The 24,803-nt window shown below is 41.6% G+C and overlaps 1 protein-coding gene across 1 annotated transcript in view; it reads right to left on the reverse strand.

The window, feature by feature from the left end:
• LOC310637185 (very-long-chain enoyl-CoA reductase-like) overlaps nt 1-24,803 on the reverse strand; it is a 36,941-nt gene that overhangs the window by 2,842 nt on the left and 9,296 nt on the right. The window contains exons 2-10 of the mRNA XM_083357513.1: nt 15,089-15,139; nt 14,811-14,862; nt 13,715-13,759; nt 11,970-12,073; nt 10,136-10,251; nt 9,910-10,015; nt 3,719-3,791; nt 3,601-3,644; nt 152-209 (exon numbers count right to left, since the gene is read on the reverse strand). Coding sequence (XP_083213639.1) covers nt 152-209; nt 3,601-3,644; nt 3,719-3,791; nt 9,910-10,015; nt 10,136-10,251; nt 11,970-12,073; nt 13,715-13,759; nt 14,811-14,862; nt 15,089-15,139 — 649 coding nt within the window. The remainder of the gene's footprint in view (nt 1-151; nt 210-3,600; nt 3,645-3,718; nt 3,792-9,909; nt 10,016-10,135; nt 10,252-11,969; nt 12,074-13,714; nt 13,760-14,810; nt 14,863-15,088; nt 15,140-24,803) is intronic.

Raw genomic sequence — 24,803 nt, forward strand, 5'->3', positions numbered from 1 at the left:
TTGTATAGCAGGCTGTGGAGATCAGCCAGATTCATTGACGAGGCCCTTTCTGAGGCTCCCCCTATTCACCTATACATTTATTCATATACAAATGTTAAGTCAATAGTAACCGCAGCAGTATTGAAATAGAAGCAAAACACTCAGCTTTTTCCATCTCTTCTCAGATTACTAAGTGTAACATGGATAGAAAAGTTTCCAGCTTCACAGGTCTGCAATGAGAGAGAATGAGAAAGCGGGTGAAAATAGAAACAATGAAAGACAAGGCAGTTCAAATAGAGAAGAGTGTTCCGAGCATACTTTTTTCCTAATTTAACAGACCTAGTTCTCATACAGACCCAGGGCTTTTTTTCTCATAGAACGCTCAGAACGGAGTTCCGGCACCTTTTTTGGATGGAACCTTGTAGGGTAGGCAAGGTGGGTTGTATGACATGTGTGAGTTCCGGCACCTTTTTCTTTTACAAAAAAAGCACTGTACAGACCCATTTGGTGCACTTCAGATAGATTGGGCTCCCCTACTGAGTGTGAATTCACAGAGAGTCCCAACACATCTGGAAGAAACCAATTAGGGAAGAATTCCTTAAAACAGGCATGCTGGCTGAAGAATTCTGGGAGTTGAAGTCCACAAGTCATAAAAGGGCCAAGTTTGAAGAGCCCTGCCTTAAAATCTCATCTGTTTTGTCCTGTTTTGAAAGCAAAATCTAATTTATGTTTACAACATCACTGTACCTCTGGACTGCATGGTTACAGCTTTTTTGGCAAATCTTCAAATACAGGTAGTCCTTGACTTAACAACACAATTGGGGCTGGAACCTCTATCACTAAACCACGTGGTCACAAAGTGTTATGCCTGATTTTACACCCATTTTGCTGTGGTCATTCAGTGAATCACATGATCATTAACTAAATACAGCTGTCCTCATTGACTTTGCTGATCAGAAGGTTAAAACTATCACCGGAGGTTGGGACGTCGCAGTTGTCATAAATAAATGCCAATTGCCAGGCTCCTGAATTTTGAATATGTGACCACAGAGGACACTGCAGCAATTTTAAGGGCAAGGATCAATCCTAAGTCATTTTTTTCCAACACTGCTGTAACTTTGAATGGTCATAAGTTGAGGACTACCTGTAAAGCTTCAGTTGTTACAAATTATTACAAACAAATTATTACAATTATTAGGTGACAGCCCTTCTACTAGGTCATTCCCAAAACTGCCATGACAAAAAGTTCAGATTTGATTTATCTATGTAAAGGCAGATTCATCTTAGAACATGTAAATTATTCAGGGCTCTGGGGATTCAGCTCAGATAGCTATTCAAAAATCTGAGAAAAGAGTTATTTTCCTAGCTCTGTCAACCTCGGTGCTGTATCTCAACAGCTCCACCTGACAATTGGGCACTGGAATTGTGCGTTCCTATAGGATGCACCCAGACGATTCCTCTAGAAACACATCGCAGCTTTTATGTTTCTGCTCTAGAAACACATCGCAGCTTTTATGTTTCTGCATAAAAATGAAATCCTTCATTGCTTTAAAAAATCAAGAACAATACATTGTTGATTAACACTGAAGCAAAATATTCCTCCAGATGACCCTTTATTGCCCTTATTTGGAAACTGTTAAAACGCGCATAAGAATACCATATGTATTTAACTAATTTTAAGTAAAGTTTCTTCCTTGGAACTTTCTAAAAGGGCAAGGTAACTGCCAACAATGTTTGCAAATAGTCAAGTTACTAGCCACACTTCCATAATCTATACTGTTTTGTATTGTGTAACTACGATATGGAAAGAAACTATTCAGTTTTTTGCTTTAAGCCTGTTATGCTAACAATTTTAATGTATATTTGTTTTTTTAATTCAAAAGATTTATAATGCTGCCCTTCTCACAACATATGAGAAAGGTAATCTTATAAATTATAAATTATTGCCTTATAAAATTATAAAGACAGTACACAATAGCCCAACAAAATCAAAGACATAACACATAATTGAGGATAATGATAAAAACACGCACATCACAAAATAGGCCCTGTGCAGGAGAAAAAGCCAGGAGAGCCAATAAGGATCACTTTTGATAGGAGTTGAGTTAAAAATAGAACTAAATAAATACCATGCTAAAAGGTCTATCTGACCATGATAATTTTCTTGTAAACCAAAGGGCTGGGATCAAATAGCCTTGCTAAAACTGTATACTGGGTTCTGAGTTTCTAGTTTCTGCCAACTATACAGATTACATACCAATTAGTGTAAATTAGTTCAGCAAGTTACTAATAGTATATAAACATCCAGAGAATTACTAGAAGTAGTATATCCTATCATGCAGAAAATTGTGTGGCACACAAGAAGGCAAACCCTGAAGATGTCATATACACAAGGAATTGTTTGGAGGCGACTCCTTTGAAACACAGAAAGTGGTACACATTAATTTTATTCTCACAATAATGTTGTTTGGCTGAGAAAAAGTGAGTGACTGAAAACCAACCAACAAGCTCCTAGGTCAAATGGAAAAACTTCCCCACTTCTGTAACTACATTACAGTAACCTCTTTTGTAAAGCATTCACTTTAAAAACACAGTAGCATGTTTGCAATAGTGGTAAATAACATGTTTTATTAAGAATGTTCATTTATTTCCCTCTATTTTACATTTTACCTTGCCCCTCTCTTTTCACCCTTTTTCTCTCTACTGGCTCTCTATCAAGACAAGCTTCTAATTCCAAACACATTGACTCACAATACACTCTCTTAATTGATTTGAAGATCGCAACGTATTTTCCAGGATGGCACTCAATCTCATATGTGATGTACAGAGACAAACTTCAAATAACTGTTCCTTTAACTATTGCAAAATGCAAAAATATGAAGAGAATGCAAATAAATAGATATACATTCTAAAAATAAATAAACTACTACTTCCATTTTATCTCCTAATGCCTCTAACCACCTTTTGGGGGGGGGAAATGTTGGAAAGCACCAAAAAGCAATAGCAGAGTAGGCACGTCAAACTCCCGGCCCAGGGGCCGGATGCGCCATGCCGAAAACGCACCCACCCCATTGCTGGCAATGGGGAAAAAGCTGCGATACGTTGTGCGACGTCGCGAAGTTTGATATGCCAGAGCTAGAGTGTCTCATCTCCGAGACACCTAATATACAGGAAATGTGCATCTTTAAAACTGCCTTAAATATACTTCCTGTCATTAGCTGCAATGAGAATGAAATAGAAGAAAAAAGAAGACAGAGTAATGAGAATATCTTTGGCCTTCAATTCTTGGTCTCCTGTTTTGTTGTTGGATGATTCTGGTGAAAATTGCAGTTTTCTTGGCAAGATTTGAAAGTGGCTTTGTTATCTTCTTCCTAGGTCTGAGAGAGAGTGAATGGGCCATGGTCACCAAACTGGTTTTGGGCCTAAGGCAGGACTAGAACTCAGGATTATAGCCTGGTGTCTTAATCACTATACCAAACTGGCTCACTACTGGTCTGTTACTGGCAAGATTTTGGATTCATCATACATGCCAATTTTATGGCAGGATCGTATTTTATCAATGTGACAATAACAGTTACAAATGTTTCTTACTATATTATTTTTAATTTGCAATATACTTACCAGGAACATGATCAGAGCAAAGTTGACTTGTTTTTGTCCATAATCTGCAGAAGAGAATATTTATGAAGTTTCGGCTGAAAGAAACATTCAAATTATTTTTACTTTTTTTGCTACTTACATGGTGGTGTGTAAAGAGGGTGATTGATATAAAAAGCAAGCCAAGCAGCAAATCCCCAGTAATAGAAACAATTCTGTAAAACAAATCATTTTTATTTTTGTTAATATTTTACATTAGAGATTTACAGAAAATATACAATGTGTGCACACATGTGGGCACAATGTTCTCAGTTCAAATTCTTTATCTAATCTTAATGTATATAAGCAGAATGTGAGCAGGTACTACATATTCAAAGAAGAATTAATTCTCAAGTTATATTAACAAAATGCAGAGAAATTATGTTTCCTCCATTATAACAGTATCCCCAACTTGACTTTTTTCCCCCAGTTAAGTGATTCAAATATGATACAGAACTTTCCCACTATTTGTTCCTCAGAACCAAAGAAATAAATTGTTTTCCCTATGATTTTTAGTCTACAAAAATGTCAGTTTATTATTTCCTAACTATTTACAGTATTAATGCTACCAAAAATTAGTTTATATGACTAGATACAAAATATATTTTTAAACAGTAAATACAATTTAAATGTTTAAAAACACTTATCTCACATTCTTAGCAGCACTTTAAAAAAATATAGATCTTGCTGTAATATACATACAATATTTATAAATATTCTGGCAGTGAGCTCACTAAATATGATCCCCAGTTTGGTAAATTTTTAATACAGAATATTTTAGAGGCACAAACTTCTCAACTCTATGATGGCAAGTAGGGCAATTTTATTCAGCGTAATTATACTTTAAATTTCTCAAGCAAATTAATACTATTTCTTATATCTTATTTCAGACAAAAACAACCTGTCCTAGTGTTATCTATACATAACAGCTGCACTGTTAAATTCAAGCATCAAGAACTTCTAATGTTAACATTTCACTAAGACAGGGGTCTTCAAACTTGGCCCTTTTATGACTTATGGATTTCAACTCCCAGAATTCCTCAGCCAGTGTTCCTGGCTGAGGAATTCTGGGAGTTGAAGTCCACAAGTCATAAAAGGGCCAAGTTTGAAGACCCCTGCACTAAGACAAGATACAGATCAAAGGGATCAGTGTGATAAAAACAACACTGCATTGTAAGCCCCATCCCTTTTGTATATATGTTGTGACATCACATAAATGTCCAAAAGAAGAGGAGCTTATGATGGAACACTAATTTTGTCCTTTTTGTTTAAAAAATAGCAATAGGAGCTATGGACATCTATGGGTGGATGAAAACTAAAACTTGTTTGAAAGTGTTTACTTTTGTAGCACAGACTTGATAGCAATTTAACTAGCAATGTATAAAGGGATCTGTGAGTTTACGTTAACAAACAAAATCCTTCTATGAAACAGGATAAACTTAAATCAGTTTCTGAGTTGTTCTAAATTTTTTTGGTATCTAGAGATGTAGCTGAGGGCAGGTCCTCTGCTCCATCTACCTCTTTGAGAATTTTGAGACCGTGAATTTCACTTTAGAAGCAGGTGGGAAAGAATTTAAGTTCAACAGTTCAGGGGCCACAAGACTGGGCCTTGAAAGTGGAATGCATGAGTGAAATGAAGAGCAGATAATTTAAATACCAATAAGGCAATCTAAATACCAATACCCCAACTGTAAAGAGCTTAAAAGCTCAGCATCGTAATTGTGCGGAGAAATGAATCTTATGTTAGAGTGCAGCTGATTAAAAGCTGCCAACACATAATCCTACACAAGCCAAAACAACTTAGTGACCTCATATCCCATTTTTATAACACTGCCTCTTCTTCCAATAGAACAAAAATCTAAAATCTAAAATGATTGTCTCTTATAGTATGGCTCATCTAGCACAGGGGTAGGCAACCTTGGCTCTTTTATGACTCATGGGCTTCAACTCAGCTATGCTGACTCAGGAATTCTGGGAGTTGAAGTCCATGAGTCATAAAAGAGCCAAGGTTGCCTACCCCTGATCTAGCACATGTAGCCTTTTATACAACCAACTAGAGAACCTTGGTGACCTCAAAGGAAAATAAACCTGGTACAACAATCTAGAAAAAAAGTTATATTGGTGGGAAATCTTCCCTCCTGCAGTGAATAAAGAAAGAGAAGGAGCCATTGGAAAATGAAAAAGTGGGAAGCCAAAGTGTGTATTAACTTTGTACGCCACAAACACAGTCTCTCTCTCAGCTTTCAGGGTTAGATAGCAAGAACTGCCCCTTTTAGGCACCAGTGATGCTGCACAGGGGTTTGCTTTGTAAAGCTGCTTTCTTCCTTTTGAGCCCCACTGGCTTTCCCCCCCAGTCACTGGCACTGCTGATTGCTAACATTATAGAAGCCCTGTTAAGAAGCTATTTGGCCATTTGTACAGCCAATCAAAATGTGGAATTTACTGTGAAAATAATTACATCTGAAAGATTTTCGCCTCTTCACATTTTAGAAAGAAACTGGTTTATTTTCCTCACCTCTTCATGTCAGAAGACGAAAATTGGTATTATTAGCATATTTATCACGTCACTTTTAACCGACCAATGCCATACACAGCCATTTCCCCACTTTTAAATTCATCTGCACTAACTCTGTACGACACCAATTCCTGATTCTGCTCTATTAAGTGACAGAAAATACTTCCTTCCATCAGATGTAGTGAAAGTGCTTTCAAACCATCCTTATCTTAAATCATTCCTTCTGTCTTCTTACTGTCGTTTCAGTCTTCCCCAAACTGTTGTCTAGATAAGGGTTTCTCAACCCAGGCAACTTTAAGATGTGTGGACTTCAACTCCCAGAATACCCCAGCCAGCAGGGTTGAGAAATGCTGATCCAGAAGTTCAATTACAGGCCTCACATCCTGAGCCAGCAGACAATTCGCTTGTTGATTGGAGCTGAATGGAATGCATCCTTAAAGTATTTGCTTAGATATGTTAGCTGCCTTGAGTTGTTTATGAAAAAATAAAGGTCCTTACTTATTTTCTTTGATGTATATGCAATAGTGACTTTGCAGAGTAGAACATTTAAAGAATACAAACAATGCAATATAAAGCAGACAACAGCCAAGAAGCCAAACCAATCTAGGCAGATAACAATTGCTTTACGGGCTCTAACAATCCACGTTTAAGAACAGACCCATGTCTTGAGAGCTTTTCAAAAAGACTGAAGGATCAGGGCCAAGCTAACCTTGTGGGGAAATGGTGTTCCAAAGGGCAATAAAAAACAAGCCTGGGTCTCACAAGTTGACATTCCTGACTGACAGGACCCACAGCTAAGCCTCTCCTGCTGGAGCTAATGGACTAAGGATAGAAGGATCTGGGAAAAGGTGGTCCTGCAAAGAATGTCGCCTGTAAATACTGCATAACTACAGACCACACATAAACACCTACACAGAGTTCAGAATCTCTTTAACAGTGTTAATTAGGCAGAAATCAAAAGGGCACACTTTCTTGCATCATGTGCTCCGAGACAATAATCTGAACCGTAAGAAGGCCATCCTGGTAGAATAGCTACGTTTGTCCTCATTCATCCCGATGTTTTCCAATGGCAGAGAAACGTGTGTTAAAAACTGTCTCTGCATTGAACAAAACAGAGCAGCAAATGCTCTAATTCTGGGGTGTCAAACTCAATTTCATTGAGGGCCGCATCAGCATTGCGGTTGCCCTCGGGGCCGGGTGGGTATGGCCTGGGTGGGCGTGGCCTACTGGGTGGGCGTGGCTAAAGTGCGTATGGCCTACTGGGTGGGCGTGGCCTGCTCTACATCGTTCGCATCAAGGGTGCCTATGGGGGCCTGGGCAGGAGTGGGACAGATCTGAGGGTCTCTGGCAGAAGGAGGGTCTCTGGGCCAGGGCCAAGGCAGTGGGGGCCGTTCCCTCACTGTTTCCAGGATGGCTTCGTGGGCCACATGAAACCACTTCGTGGGCTGGATCCGGCCCCCGGGCCTTGTGTTTGACATGTCTGCTCTAATTAATGCAAACGACTAGATTCAAGCAAAGCACATTTTATCTCAGGAACATAATCCAGGTCAAATAGTAACAGCTTCTATAGTAAGTGGTCTTTGTTTCAGCTGAGATTGAAAGAAGTAATGAAAGAACGGGCCAGCTGCCATTGAATAGTTTATTCTTCAGATGCAGGATCATGAAATAAAAATCTTAATGAGAACAGCTGCCTGCTAAGAGCACTTAAAGCCCTAAAGAATTATTACATCTTTGCTAGGGTCACAGATTTTTAATTTGGAACTGTATCCCCATCCCAAGAATTCTACATACAAAACTAAGTGAAAATTTGCAACTATTTACAATGTGACCTGGATATATTTTATATATGAGAGACAGTCACTACGCTATTATTTTCTGTGCATCTCCCACCACAGCAAAAGATAGAAAAAAATCATAAAGTCCAAAATCCACATGGATGACAATAATCGTAGGTACTCTATTATACTTTTTAAAAATGCAATGTTTATACCAGTGTGGTAGAGTGGCTTAAGATTTTGGAACAAAAGCCAGATTTGAGTCAATCCTCAGTGTGATGTTATGAGAATAATTACAGGTCTATTCTGTATTCTCTCCTGAATCCCAGAAGCAAATAAGAGATGCAGATCTAATTAATGCTCTACATATAAAATGTAAAATGCAAAAACAAAACAATACAAAAATCACATTCCACCATTATAAAAAATAACTACTTATTAGCTACATTGTTCTTAAATCATTCAATACCTCCAGAAGCGCCCTTAATTTAAGGATCAAATTATAAGTTCAGAAACCACCTATTTTGGCTCAGGGTAACTCAGAACTGAGAGATCATGTGATTTATCACTGTGCTCCTTAAAATAACACAAACACAGAGACATCCAGAATGCCAGAGAGAAGGATTTTAGCCTCATTTTCAATCTATTGTACTTTATTTCCTCCTTCAAGAATTTTTAACATGGCAAAGGTTTCAAATCAATCCCCACAAGCATTTGGAATGGTTCAGTCCCAGAAGAAGTTACATTTTGCAAATAACCCCAAGTCCAAAAATTTTTCCTACGAAAGGATAGTTGTAAATTTGCAACACTTTAATGAAGCAGAAATTCTCTTAAGTTTTGCAGATGGAGCTGTAGTCTACTGTAGGAGTACATTAAAAAAATCTGTAAAATATACCTTGCTATTGTCAAGGTAGCTGCAGGCCAATGTCAAGTATCATGTCTAGAATAGCCCCTGTAATTCTAATAAACCCACTGACTCAATAGTCTTAATCAGGAGAGCGTGTCCTAGAACAGTGGTGGCGAACCTATGGCACCCATGCCAGAGGTGGCACTCAGAGCCCTTTCTGTGGGCACACGCACCATGCCCTGGAGATGGCAACTGTCCGTCTTCAACCAACCGCCTGCTAACATGCCAAGGTCCCACGTGGCCAGATGCATCCCGGCACGGCTGGTTTCTCTCCCTCCCCGTCCCGTCCCTCCTGGCCTCGCATGCTCTCCTTTTCCCGGGCACGACCCACTGCATCACCTCCTCAGCTGTCGGCCGCCCATCCAGCTCAGAGGATCCTTCTTTGAACTGCTAGCGGGCTGCGGAGCCCCAGGTTGAGGGGCCAGCAGGCTATGGCTGCTGACGGACACTATCAGCCCCCATGCGCTCGCTGGCCTCTGTGTGTGGGGGCAGATGGTGTCAGGCAGCAGCTGTCCCAGCCCTTGCCTTGCCCCATGGAAATGGTACCCCTGCCCTGCCTCGCTTCACCCCACAGGATGAGTCTTCTGCCTATTGCCCCACCTGCCAGAGACCTCCTGGATCTCCCCCAACCCTGCCCACCCCCCACAGGTGTCCCTCCCCACGAGCAACATTGAGGTGACCATGCCCACCTTGGCCACACCCACCCAATCTGCCATGACCACCACAGCCACGCCCACCCAGTGGGCCACGCCCACCTGGCACCCGGCGATAAATAAGTGGGTTTTGGGTTGCAGTTCGGGCACTTGGTCTCTAAAAGGTTCGCCATCGCTGTCCTAGGATCCAGGAGGAAAGCCACTCTCAAGGAGCATCTTCCCACTTGGCTAGAAGAAAAAAGATTAGGTATTGCAGTCCCATGTTTTGCAGCCATAATTTGGAATGGCAGATTTCATTAGCAGATGTTCATGCTAACAGAGAACAGTTCCTCATTTTGCAGAGCATCGTTATGGCCCAAAGTTGTATCACAGGCTGGGCTCCTACAGGGAATGGCCAGATTAGGTTGCATTCAAGGGCTGCAAGTAGATTTTGTGACAATTTACCTTAACAATATTCCTCAGTGGCATAGTCCCATGGGAGAACCGATGAACAAATATTGTTTCAATCAACCTTTTGATGTAGTGGAAAGAATGGCAGATACATGCCAAGCTAGAAACAGCAAGATAAAAGCGTTTCAGAAAACTAAAAAAAAAACAAATTGGGCAAGACATTCGGAATAAAGCTGTGATGCCCCAAAATAAACTTCTCCAGTCTAGAAGTGAGACTCACTTAACTACTGGATGTCGGCCTGAAGTAAATCTGTCATCCTGGCCATAGATAAAAGGCATGCGGAGATAAAACACAAAATAGATGAACAATGGGCCCGTATATTCTATCAAAAATACCTGCAAAAGAGAGAGACACTTATTAGAAGGCTGTCTTTGGTTGCCTAGCAACAACAACAACACTGCATGCAGTCCTCCCAATCAGAATGGATACTGAATGACCACTTGCTATATCCAACACTGCCAACCAACGTTTAAACTTGCTGGCTGTCAAATTCTGTCAAGTTCGGAAGCCCGTCTGTCTTAAAATCACCAAGACTGAGAAACATTGCTCTAGAAAGTACTCTGCTTATTTTCCCTGAGCTTTCCTTTTTTCTATTTTACACAACTGTCTTCGTAGTTGAAGAATTGCTGCTGCTTGCATTTTAGCTTTGAAATGGTGTAAACCCTGCAGTGGCATCTTGCGATCTGAGATGATTTTTGCCTTGTTTAGCACAATTGAAAACAATAGTGCTTAATAAGGAACACAGCCTGGTTAGTTGGCTGGATTCTACTGCAAGTGTCAAGACCGAAGGCTAAACCCATAATTCAGAATGAGGCTGCTGATCAGTTCAAATGAGCTCCTATGGGAGAAGGGAAATAAATGTGGGATAAACAAATGAAATATTAATATTCCTTCTGTTTATCTGTTAATGACCGGTGCATTGGCTCAAGTGCATAACATAGGTTATTAAAATACTTCTTCCAGTTGGTCATTATAAGCAGTATAACTCAAAATAAACCAGTTTAAATCAACAGAGTTGTATTTTGTGCACTGATTCCAGATATGCAGTGAACTGTTGCTTTACTATCAATTTCCCATTTTATCTTATGATATATGCAAGGAGCCCCCAACTTGGCAACATGTTGGACTGTGTAACACGTCTGAAACTTGCCAGGCTGGGAAAGACTGGGCAGCAATGTATCAGTGCTGGCCTAGAAAACAGGAGACTGTGAGATCTAGTTCTGCCTCAGGCATGAAAGCCAGTTAGGTGACTTTGAGCCAATCACTCTCTCTCAGCTCAACCCACCTCACAGGGCTGTTGTTATATGGGGCAAATAGGAGGAGGAAAGAGCATTAGGTATGTTGAGTTACTTATAAAGTAATAAAGGCAGGATAAAAATCTAATAAATAAAATGAAGTGAGGGGGGAGTCTGGATTATAACACAACCTGCTGTGCCCACAAATTGCTGTGCCCACAATTCTGGCTTCACCTTACTGTTCTCACTTGAGCGTTTTCTTTTAAAAATCTCTTTTCCCCTCTCAGATGTTGGTTTTGTTCTTTTAGCAGATATGACAGGCAAAAAGCCAATTCATAAAACAGGCATGTCACTGCATCTTTGTGCGAAGAAGCACTTTACCTGGCCAGGTTCTCCTGGCACTTAAGCTCAAAAAACAGGCCAAAGATGAAAAGTTGGAAGAATGGATTCTGTTCTACCAAAATTGGCACTATTCCATATGATTGGATCAAATGACTGTTTCCTTCTCGCCCTAATTTTGGAGGGCTACATTTTCTCCCTATTTTCTTGTTGCATCCCCTAATATAGACATTACACAAGCTGGGTTTTGTCTGGTTGCCAAGCAACCAGTGCTGCGTTGCTATGGACTTGCTTGCCAAGTTTTTTTGGTTATTATATTTTTCCCTTTGCATCCAGCAACTGTTGAGTTTAGAAAATAAAAAAAGGCTGGTGTTCTCTCCCATTTCTCACTGGAGAAAAACTTAAATATCATCATAATGCAAAATATTACTGAGGCAAAGCAGCAATTAATTAAAACATATCAAAGCTGAGAGTCTCACCATGGTCCATCCAATTTGCGGCCCTAAATCTCTAAAATAGAGCGTAGCAGTGGTGCCAACAGGGAGCAATTGCAGGATTTCCTCATTCTTCAGAGATTTTCCTTCTGAGAGGATGAGAAGAAGTTGTAATATTTATTGTGAAAAGAGAAGTGAAAATACACAGTTCCTCATCTGCGCTTGTGTTTTCTACAGCTTTTCTTTCCTATTTACCTCAAGGACTCTTGACCAGCATCAGAACCTTTTTTTCCATTTAAGAACATTTGAAGGAAAAGAAACGAAGCATTTGAAGACATGTGAAGGGAAAATGTCAAATGAATCTACATGTCATTGTCAATACAGATAGTCCTTGACTTACGACCACAATTGAGCCCAAAGTTTCTGTTGATAAGTGAGATATTTGTTGAGTGAGTTTTGCCCCATTTTACGACCTTTCTCGCCATAGTTGTTAACTGAATCAGTGCAATTGTTAATTTAGCAACACATTTGTTAAGTGAATCTGGCTTCCCCATAGACTTTACTGGTCAAAGTTTACAAAAAGTGATCACGTGACCACGGGACACTGCAACCGTCATAAATATGAGTCAGTTGCCAAACGTCTGAATTTGATTATATAATCATCAGTGTGCTAACAATAACAATAATGGAGTTGGAAGGGACTTTTGAGGTCTTGGTCTTCTAGTCCAAGTCCCTGCTCATGGTGACAAATTCACGTCACCATGGGGATGCTGCCATGATCGTGTGATAAATAGTCATAAATCACTTGCTTCAGTGCCATTGTAACTTCAAACCGTCGCTAAATGAACTGTATTAAGTCAAGGACTACCTGTATACAGAAAACTGAAGCAGATCATGGTCCCACGTAATCGGTTCTCCCATTCTTCATTCTTTGCTGATGTTTCTCAGGTTTGCTATCAGAAGTCTCTTACATTGAGCTATATTGGCAACATTCTGTGTGCAAAACGTGAGCTCACAGTCTAGTCTTTGGGAAACCAGGGTATTAAAAAGAAATCACAGCAAAAAGTGTTATACATGAGATTTTCTATCAGAACTGTGTCTCAATAACTGGACCATTTTCACAAGAAGATGGCCTTGGACCTTTGCTGAGTAGCCTCTTGAGAGAAAAACATCAGCCAGGGGGAAAGAATTCTCATTTTGATTCCTTCTCCCTCTTAAACAGTCTCAGTTCTATCTATGGCTACAGTAGTCTAGATCTCACTTTAAAAGGTAAAGGTTCCCCTGCACATGCGTGCTAGTCGTTTCCGACTCTAGGGGCCGGTGCTCATCTCCGTTTCAAAGCCGAAGAGCCAGCGCTTGTCCAAGGACGTCTCCGTGGTCATGTGGCCGGCATGACTAGACGCCAAAGGCGCACGGAACGCTGTTATCTTCCCACCGTAGTGGTCCCTATTTTTCTACTTGCATTTTTATGTGCTTTCGAACTGCTAGGTTGGCAGAAGCTGGGACAAGTAACAGGCGCTCACTCTGTTACGCGGCACTTGGGATTCGACCCGCCAAACTGCCGACCTTCTGATCGACAAGCTCAGCGTCCTAACCCACTGAGCCACCGCGCCCCTTCACTTTACAGAATTTAAAATGCTAATTATATATGTTTCTGCAGTGACTTAGATAACTAATTTTTGAAAGGATTTTAACATTGTAATCTGAATGAACTGCTTTGATTTAGCGAAAGCTGCAATGTTTAATCTCTCTTACACACACACTCTATCTCTCTCTCTCTTAATACTTACTAGGATCAAGCCTTATAGATTGTCTTGCTGGATACCACTGAGGATCTACAGGGGAAAAATGGAAACTCACAATTAAAAACACGACTTTCATGTTGGTTAGCTCACACTTTCCAGCTTAATCTCAACAAATTCTAAAGACTCTCTATTCTTGCAAAATCACTTCTTTATTCATTCTTTCTACTATTTTGGCTTGATGGGATTGATTTCCAAATTGTTACACAACATTTCTGGCAATCTAATATCAATGGTAATCATATATGAATACATTTCTAAATAAAAGCACGTATAAATATAAAATATATAAATGGTAAACATATATGCTTAATGTTGTAAGCCTCCCAGGGTCGCTTCGCAGGAAGATAGTGGCAAACAAATTTAAAAAAATAAAGTAAATATATAAATTCCCAAAGTTTTTTGGAATTTTTCTGGCAACTCCCTTCTGCTTCAGCAAATAGGCTTTGTAAGATCTGCACTGCTAACTCAACCCAGAAAACCCTCAGCCTGTCTTCACCAATTTGATGCCCTCTAGCCAGGTCTATGACAATCTGCCACGGCCAACTCACCATGGCCAACTCACCTTGGCCAATACGCCACAGCCAACTCGCCACAGGACAACTCACTACGAGACAAGAGTTACACTAATATCAAAGAAACCATTAAAGAAAGGATGCAAAAAGAGGGACAACATGAAATGTGAATGAAAAAAATTAAAATAGTTTTTAATTTATTTTAAATAATTAAATTCCGCAGCAAGTAGTCCACAGTAAGCTGGCCACGATGAGTTGGTCATAGCAAGTTGGGCGTAGCAAGTTGGCTGTGGTGAGAGGCTGGAGCGAGTTGTCCCAATCTGCCTCAAGCCATAGGACAGCCATGTATCTACCTGTAGGAGGCAATGGGAAGGAAAAGCTAGAGACACATCTGAAGAGCATCACAGTGAAAAGGCTGGCTAAAACTTTCAGCAGTTAGTAGAATTATTAACTCAGCTTTGAGAAAGCTTATGGCATTTAGGAGTTCCTATATGCTCCTCACAATTAGGTATAGTTCAGTTAAGCACTGATATCACCTTTAAAATCAATTTTGAAATGTAGATACTTACATATCTTGTGGAACATTACTTGGATGTCACTTATTGTAGTGTGTGGCTCAACCTGTATAACAGAAAACTTTCTATCAGGAAGCAAGCAGATATTGTTTTGTTGTTGTTGTTGTTGTTGTTTTTGGGGGGGGGCATGGTTGAATGGATGGGACCAAAGGATATAATTAAGGAAACACCCAGCTACAGTATGAAGTTATTATACAAAACTCCCAGCACTCAAAAAGTTATCTGTAAATGTGGTTATTTAAAAAGTGATTTATAACATTAGGGTTACCAACCTTTTCTAGGAAGCAGAGCTGCTGTTTTGTCTTCCAGTCCAGAATTTCCACCTAGCAAAAGAAGCAGATAAACCATTTCAAATGATCTCATGCTGTTAACTGCTGCAGTTTACAAGAACAAGACAGTTGAGCTCCAGTATCAAAGAAGTCATACCTAAACATTTTTTTAATGAACCACACTCAAAGTTAGACATAAATCATTTTACAAGCTAAAATTGCTGCATACAATATATTTATTCACTTTTATTCTAAAAATGTAGGCTGTTTAAAAGCAGACTGGGTTTCCTCCTGGCAACTTATTTCACAGTAAAATTATACTGTATTTTTTTTTTTAAAAAAAACTATGAACTAAAACAGCATTTAAAAACCGAATATATGAAAATATAACTGCAGGTAGATTAGTTAATAATCTATTCAATACCCCATACAAGAATCAAGCTTTACTTTTGGTAACTACACAAACATATCCCTAGAGTTTTCTTGGCAACAGTGCAAACGTGATTTGCCATTTCTTTTTTCTGAGTTAATTATTTTATACTTTCAAATGTAGCATTCAGCTCAGAAATTTCTTCTTGTTTTCCTATCCAACCTTTAATTGGATATGATCTGCCTTAGCCTTTTTGAATTCAGCCAAGGTGAATTAGGCATATATGTATAAAATGTTAAAATATTAATCTATTAAAAGGCCTTGGAGAATAAAAAATCATTTGCTTAGTACAAAAAAGCCAAAATAATAAATCATTGGAAAAAGCTACCACTCAGAAAGACTGCCTATGGGTTACCATGACCTTACCTCAACACAGAAGAGTAACTTCAATGTGTCCTTTGAGGATGACCTTGAAGACATTTGTAGGAATGTACAGAATGATGTGTTATCACAGATACTGTGGTCCCAGGTCCTAAAAAACCTTTATATCTTAGAAGTGACATCTCTAATCGTGACTGGAAAAGAACCAGGAGCGAGTTCAGACCATAGTCTCTATGTATGCCAGCCAAACAAATCACATTGTAATTTAGCGTATGTTCAGCAGCACAGGCCAACAGTTAATAAGCTGACAGATTCTGCATGTACAAGTGTACATTTTGATTTATAGAAAAATTAAATACAATTTCCAAAGTCACCACAAGAAGAAAATAGAACGGAATCAGCACAGCTCTTTTTATGGGATGCCATTGAAAACTGTCTGTACATTCTATTTGGCTATGGGTCTGCAATAACACAATCAAAGGATAGGGTGAAGTTGTGTTTGCACTACAATTTCAAGAAAAGTGGCATTTGGAGAGAGTAAGAGGTGCTGCTTTTACATCCTGTCACTCCAGAGCACCTTTTTGTCTTCAAATTCAGAATGCTGAATAACCCATGTTTTATTTTATTTTATTTTCATCACCTCTACTGCAACGCTCTCTACATGGGGCTGCCCTTGAAGACCACTCGGAGGCTCCAACTGGTACAGAATGCATCTGCAAGAGTTGTGTTGGGAGTCTCCCGATACTCCCATGTTACACCTCTGCTCCATGAGCTGCATTGGCTCCCAGTTGTCTTCCGGGTGAGGTTCAAGGTGCTGGTATTGACCTACAAAGCCCTACATGGCATGGGTCCGGAATACCTTGGGGAGCACCTGCGGCCGGCATCAACTTCCCTCCGCCCAATACGCTCCCACAGAGAGGGCCTCCTCAGGGTGCCACCGGTCAAAGAATGCCGACTGGTGGCCCCCAGGGGGAAGGCGTTCTCTATGGGCGCGCCGGATTTATGGAACCGTCTTCCCGTTGAGCTCCGGATGGCGCCCGACCTTCGCTACTTCCGGCGCGATCTAAAGACGTATCTCTTTGAACAAGCTGGCCTGGCCTGATGGGATGGGGTTGGGTTTTTATTACTTTTAAATGTGTTTTAAACTATTGTAAGAGTTGTGGGCATTTTGTTTAATCTTTTTTAATTTTTGTATTCTGTCTTTTTAACATGTATTGCCCTGTTCACCGCCCTGAGTCCTTCGGGAGAAGGGCGGTATACAAATAAAATTAATAATAATAATAATAATAATAATAATAATAATAATAATAATAATAATAATAATAATAATAATAATAATAATAATAATATTGTTCCTTAGTGACAATTGTCAGCATAATGGCATCATTGTGTCCCATCTATTATCACCTTCTGAGATAGCCCAGACCAGAAGCCCCCAACCTTTTGGGCACCAGGGACTGGTTCTATGGAGAAAGATTTTTCTGCAGACCAGAAAGGGCATGGTTTCGTGTGCTGCCTGCATCCAGCAGATGGAGCTTCACTTGTTTGCGCAGCCCGGTTGCTAGTATGCCACAGCCCGGTACCGGTTCACGGATTGGGGGTTGGGGATCCCTGGCCTAGACAGTCAGAATAAGGCAATGGCTCAAAATATGTTTACCAGTTTAAGGATTACAAGATAAGTAAAGGTACAACTTGATGTTGGTAGCTTTTAGTTTCCTGAAAACTTAGTTTTCTAGTATCTTGTCCATAAGGAAGTCAGAATAGTTTTCATGGGCTTGATAGACTCATTCTGATCTTGGCTCAGTAATTAACTTAGCATTGGTTATTTAATTAATGTCACTAATAAATACAAGTGTGAACAATGCTTTATTTATTTATTAAATTTATATGCCACCCATCTCACTCTGAAATATCAAAAGAATAGGGTGGAATGTAGATTGGATTCCCAGGAGGGAGGGATTGCTCTGTAGAGAGCAAAGAGTCAGCGGGGCTTGGAAAGTTTGATCAACAGGCAGAAGATTAGAACAGTTCCTCCCTAGCGATTTACAGAGTATATCTGAAATTATGCAAATAGTTGCTTTAGTCTGGCAAGACTCTGTCTAAAGGTGAAGAACAATAAAGGAAACTACTCTTAAACAATTACACGTGTTGTTCTTGAAACCTGACAAAAACAGAGTATGAAATCAACACAATTTTTAATTGCCCGCGTGTATGTCTGTGAACACATACTCATAAGGAAACAAGAAGGGATTCATATTAAGATAACTCCACCAGAAAAATATTTGGTTAAGGCAGGGGTCCCCAACCCCCGGTCCATGGACCGGTACTGGGCCACAACATGCCAGCAACCAGTCCGCAAAGCCCCATCTGTGGGATTCAAGCAGCACACAAAACCATGCATTCTCCGGTGTGTGGAAAAATCCTTCTCCACAGAACCAGTCCTTGGTGCCCAAAAGGTTGAGGACCTCTGGGTTAAGGCATCGGGTTAGAAAGCTGGAAGTCATGAATTCTAGTCCTCCTTTAGCCATGAAAGCCGAATGGGTAATGTTGGGCCAGTCACTCTCTCTCAGCAAAACTCACCACACCAAGTGGTTGCTGTAGGGAAAATAGAAAAAGGAAGGTGTGTTGGATGCGTTCACCACCTTAGTTGTAAAATTAATAAAGGCAAGGCATAAGATAAATGAATAAATAAATAGATGACAGTCAGCCTTATCACTATAAATCAGGTCAACGCAGACTACTGTTTATAGGATGGTATTTTTCTCATATAATACATGTGCCACCAATGAACTACGGTCCCCTGAGAATATATTGTCACTGATAGAATATAAATAGCATAATAAAAATAAGCCTCGTACGTCTGTCAGCTTCAAGGTATCTAGGGGCTGCAGAACAGCCCCTTACAAAGTAGCTGTGTGAGCCTGAGAGGAAAAATTATCTCTTTTAATCTGCAGAGAAACACTGTTTACATACTCCGTGTTTGACGAAGTTCCACTTTTGAAGGAGGTACCCAACGTAAGATGACTTAGAGAAACACTCCTGAGCCCCTTTATTGCTTCTAGATTTTTATCACTTCTACTTAAAACAGCATTTTCCCATTGCTATTCTGTTGTGCTTAGCTGTTTTAAGTGAATGCAGTACAGTATTGATTTTTTAAAAAAATTGTTTACAGGAAAATTATTCCTCCACATCAACTTGGAAGAATTGCAAAAATGCAAAATTGAACGGATCCCTCTGGCCCTGTGTTTGTGTAAGTCAGCTTTCTTTTGATTCAGTTAGGACTGGGGAGTAATCTCTCCTTGCCTTACCTTTTAGCCACCGGATTATTGCTTTGTAACATAGATAGTCCCCTTTTAGGATTACTTTAAGAATCCTAATTGGGACTGAATGTCCTGCAGCCAAGAGAAACAGTCATTAGGGAAAACATGACGTGACTGCACCGCTGTCAACGCTGCTAACATTGGATGTTCCCGCTTTGACAACTGATGAAAATGCAGCCATTTTCTCATCTCCTTTTCTATGCTTTTTCTTACTTTTAGGAATCAGGTGCAGCAGGGAAGGGGGTTAGAATGAAAGCTCAACTAGCCATAATGATAATACTGCTGTGGGAACCCAAGGACAAGCTAATAACGTGTTTTTTTTTAAATTCCATTTATATCCCGCCCTTCTCCGAAGACTCAGGGCGGCTTACAAGCTTAGCAGTTTTGGCAGGCTGAGGAGCTGGGGAGGAAGCCCGTGCTTTTAACTAATTGGGGAATGTGAATTATGACAGTTTATTGAGAGTGGGAATTGTACTTTGTTACTTTGTATCTGGGGGAAGGCAATTTAGTTTTGGGTTCAACTATGTAGTGCCGATACTTTGTTTCCCAAATAAAATGTTCTTTAAGGAAGAATTTTGCCTTCAAGTTCTTTTGATGGGTTTCCTCTATCGGAACCATGAGATTAACCCAAAACTACACTTTCTACCTTAACCACCTTGGGGTCCTGAGCTCCAGTCACCGTTCCTAAGTCGGGGGATAGGCTGGCAAAGACACGGGGAAGATCTCAACATGGAGAAGGAAGAAGCGCCTGAAACCAGCACCCCGGGCATGGCTGCTGCCTCAGCGGAGGTAGCACAAGCCAGCACACCAGCGGAGAAGGAATCCTCTCAGGCCTTACAGCTGGGGGCAAGACCCAAAATGTGGGAGTTGATCTGGTCATCGGAGTGGACCCTGCCTAAGTGGAGACTCCAAACCCCTCAAGGGGACCCTGCCAAAAGCAAGTTCTTTGAAAGCGACCAAAGTTGATTTGCAAGAAGGAACCTCTTGAGAGTCCTGCTCCCTGGGCCACTGGAGAATCAGGAAATCGACAACTACCGAAGACTCTGGAGAGTGGAAGTACCTGTCCGCAGCCCATAGCCAATCAGTGGAGACGTTGGTGGAGAGATTCGAGGGGCTAGAGGTGAAGAGTGTGGAGCAACCCTTTCACTCTTCCCATGCAAGTGATCACAATGATCAGCGGACCAGACGCCAATCCATGCCTAAAAGAAGCCCCAGCCTCACCTATGGAGCACAAGCAGCTTCCCCGTCCTCGAAGCCACCAACATTAACCTGCAGTCCTGCAAGGAGGGACAGTCCCAGCCGCCATTCTGAACACTGTAGCCCGAGATGTCGTTGCTCCTCTAGAAGTCCAGCCCACCACAGGTACTGTGAAAGCCCTGACCGTTGCTACTATCAGTCACACAGCCCAGTTTTCACTATCGACATCACCCGAGCCCGAAGCCACGCAGGGGGAAGAGTCAGATGTGAGTGTTCAACATGGTATAATGCAACAGCTGCATGACCTGTTGGCCGGGCAGCAACAGGTGAGAGCACCGCAGCCATTGGGGCCCCTGCAACAATTGGGGACGCAGCAGCCACTGCAGCTGGGAGGTCAGCCACAGGTGGGAGCGCCGCAGCAGTGGGGCTGGTATCAACCCCTGAATGTGCAACAAACACTGAGAGACCTGCATCAACTGGGGATGCCGCAGCTACCGATGGGAGGTCAGCTACAGGTGGGAGCGCAGCAACAGGGGGGCTGGCAATAGCCCCTGAATCTGCAGCAACCTCTGGGGGCCTGCAGCAACTTGGGATGCTGCAGCAACCGCTGCCAGGACCGCTGGGAAGCCTGCAGCAACTGGGGATGCCACAGCCGCCACCACCAGGAGGTCAGCAGCCATTGGGAGTGCAGCAGCAGTGGCGTTGGCCACAGCCCCTGAATGTGCATCAACTGGGAATACCGCAGCCACCACTGGGAGGTCAGCAGCCACTGGGGGCACAACAGCCACAGCTGGGAGGCCAGCAACTGCTGGGAATGCAGCCACACTGGAGGGTAGCAACCCACGATGGCACCACCCCTTAGAGCAACTTTTGACGGTGACCTGGAAAAGCTGATCTTCTTCCTCAATCAAGTGCATTCCCACATGAATCGCAATGTCAATTTCTACCCGAATCCAGCTGCTACAGTTAATGTGGTCACGGCCAATTTGGAAGGGGAAGTGTCTGAATGGCTAAACAATTTGTACAATGAGCAAGCGCCTCAGTTGGGGAACCTCCATCTCTTCCTGCTTGGATTAAGAGCCAGGTTTGAGGACCCATCCATGACCCTCAAAACAAAGAAACAAATTCATAAGATAAAACAAGATGGCAGACCTGCTTTGGAATACGTCCAAGAATTTCGTAAGGTAGTAGGTCGAATAGAAAGGTGGTTTGAACAGTGCCTAGTGCACCACTTCAAGGAGGTGCTAGACAATCACCTTTCCCAGGCCTGTGTCTATCGAGCTGTCCCTAACCTATCGCAGGTCCTTTTTGTAAGGGGGGCCAGATGTCAACGCTGCTAACATTGGATGTTCCCGCTTTGACAACTGATGAGAATGCAGCCATTTTCTCATCTCCTTTTCTATGCTTTTTCTTACTTTTAGGAATCAGGTGCAGCAGGGAAGGGGGTTAGAATGAAAGCTCAACTAGCCATAACGATAACACTGCTGTGGGAACCCAAGGACAAGCTGATAACGCTTTGGCAGGCTGAGGAGCTGGGGTGGAAGCCCGTGCTTTTAACTAATTGGGGAATGTGATTTATGACAGTTTATTGAGAGTGGGAATTGTACCTTGTTACTTTGTATCTGGGGGAAGGGAATTTAGTTTTGGGTTCAACTATGTAGTGCTGATACTATGTTTCCCGAATAAAATGTTCTTTAAGGAAAAATTTTGCCTTGAAGTTCTTTTGATGGGTTTCACCTGTCGGAACCATGACAACCACTTTGCAATGGCAGATGTGGTAGTCCTGTGTTGGAAGTTGTTTTAGACTCAAGAATAATTTTATTCATGCACTGCCTGTAAACTCCTTGAATCAACAACCTGACCTGTCAATAGCTAAAAGAAACCATGTAGCAAAGATTGTTTAACTGTTGAGCTAAATTATTGACAGACTGAAAGTGCATTCCTTTCAAAGAATAGCCAACAAGACAAATCCTTTAAGAGGGCTTTTAGGAAGACACACACCGAAGGAATTTGCCAAAGATAAACCCTTCAAAATGCATTCACACCAAGAACTACTTTCTCTGTAAATACCCTCTACCTCACAACATTCAAATGTAATCTACTTTCGACTGCTGTCTTTTACGCTCTCAAATAAACTTTTTTCCTCTTCAAGCTGTGAGTCCGGTGTCATTCGTACGCAAATCCCAGCTCGGGAAAGGGACCAGAATATTATTCTGACACCTGGATGCAGTCATTAGATCGGGACGGTACCGTCTTTAGCTGAGGATCTCGCCCTTCTCCAGCCTTGCCACAATGATTTCTACTTGAACTCAGCCTAGTCCTTCTCACAGCCTCCGAAGGCCTTGGGCAGCCAACAGCTGTCTTGCAAAGGGCCAGGATGGCAGCAACGTGTGTGTGTGTGTGTGTTAGGGGGGGGAGAAGATAGCGAAGATCAGCTGTGGGCAGCAGAACACAGAATGGAAGGGAGTGGTGGTGAGGAAACAGGCGTAGGAGAATCAAAGAAGAGATTTATTACATTTTCTTCTTCACTTTTATGTTTCTAACCTCATGTTTCTATGCTCACATTACAACTTAAGTGGGTCAGTGGAAGGGAAGGAAAAGTGCTGTGTGAGGAGCAAGAATGGATAAGGAGAGGAGGGTGTAGTTCATCCCAAACTGATCTAGTCATGCGTGAATTTAAATGAACTCCACTGAGTCAGTCAAGTTAGTCTAGTCTACTGTTAGTCCTCTTAGAAAAGGAGATGAAAGAAACCAGAAGTCACCTATTCCTTTACACCAGACATGTCAAACACAAGGCCCGGGGGCCGGATCCGGCCCGCAAAGTGGTTTCATGCGGCCCGCGAAGCCATCCTGGAAACAGTGAGGGAACGGCCCCCAATGCCTTGGCCCTGGCCCAGAGACCCTCCTTCTGCCAGAGACCCTCAGATCTGTCCCACTCCTGCCCAGGCCCCCATAGGGACCCTTGATGCGAACGATGTAGAGCTGGCCACGCCCACCCAGTAGGCCATACGCACTTTAGTCATGCCCACCCAGTAGGCCACGCCCACCCTGGCCATACCCACCCGGCCCCCTGAGGGCAACCGCAATGCTGATGCGGCCCTCAATGAAATTGAGTTTGACACCCCTGCTTTACACTACCACTGCTAAGGCCTGCAGCACAGCACATTCCTCTCCCAAATCTGAGGGGCTGCAATTGCCAAGTTATTCCTGTTGTCCAGCTGAAAGAGAAAGGATAAAACAAAGTGAGAAAGTCTCTAGAAGTCAGAGGGTTTGGGTGATATTAGGCACTTCCAGAGAAAATGGGCAAACCAGCTTTATGCAGGGACTCCTTAAACTTCTACAAAGGTAAGACAGTTTGTTACTAAGTCATAAGAAGAAGATAAGCAAACGAAAAAAACCGTTCTGTCTGAACAACAAAAAGATTTACATGCCTTCAAGGCTACCTTGCTTCTTAAATTCCAAAAACAGTTGAGAAGCATCACACAGGTAGTCCTCAACTTAAGAGCATTCACTTACAGACCATTCAAAGTTATGAGGGCGCTAAAAAAAAGTGACTTTAATGGACTGGTCCTTGCACTCACAACTATTGCATTGTTTCTGCAAATCATATGATGAAAATTTGGATACTTGGCAACAGGCATGTATTTATGATGGTTGCAGCATCCATTTGCGACCTTCCGAGGGTGGGTGTATTCCAACAAACAAAGTCAATGGTGGAAGCCAGAGTTGCTTAGCGACGGTGTGATTCATTTAATAATTGTAGCAAAAAAGATTGTAAGATCGGCTGCATCACTTAGCAACAAAAGGTCTTAATGATGGTTGTAAATTGAGGACTAACTGTATCTTATTTGATAGGGACCCAGATAAGCTGTTATCCTCTGATCAGGATTTAACTGTAATAAACAAAGAGGCGGGAAAAGCTGGAACGGAATCTGAGACCAAGGAAGCAGATCCAACTGGGAACTCATTAGAGCTGAACGCAGATCTGTCCTTAGTTGCAAAAAAACTGTCTCCTTCCTGTGCACACAAGTGCAATCTATATTTGATCAGCTACTGGAGGTCAACTAACAGCTAGAGGAAATAAAAATGCTAGTAGAAAAAGGTTCCCTAGTCTTGTAAAGGAAATTGAGGCAGCTGGTGAGCATGGCAATACAGGGCTCACCCCCCCCCCACAAGAGGGGGGTGAGCACTATTTTAGTACAGTTGTTAACACAATTCAAAGCTTAGCACTGAAGTACCAAGTGAAACACAGGTACTTCAACTGAGGAAAGTCATGTTATATCTACAAATGATCCACATAAACTACCGTATTTTCCGGCATATAAGACGACCCCCTACATTTCCTGTTAAATTATAGGGTTTGGGCTATACTCGCCGTATAAGACTACCCCTCTTCCAACGCACACCAAATAAAAATTAAACAACATCAAATTTGATTTTAATATGGTAA

This window comes from Vipera ursinii (genome assembly GCF_947247035.1).
Source record: "Vipera ursinii genome assembly, chromosome: 3".
NCBI classification, from domain to species: domain Eukaryota; kingdom Metazoa; phylum Chordata; class Lepidosauria; order Squamata; family Viperidae; genus Vipera; species Vipera ursinii.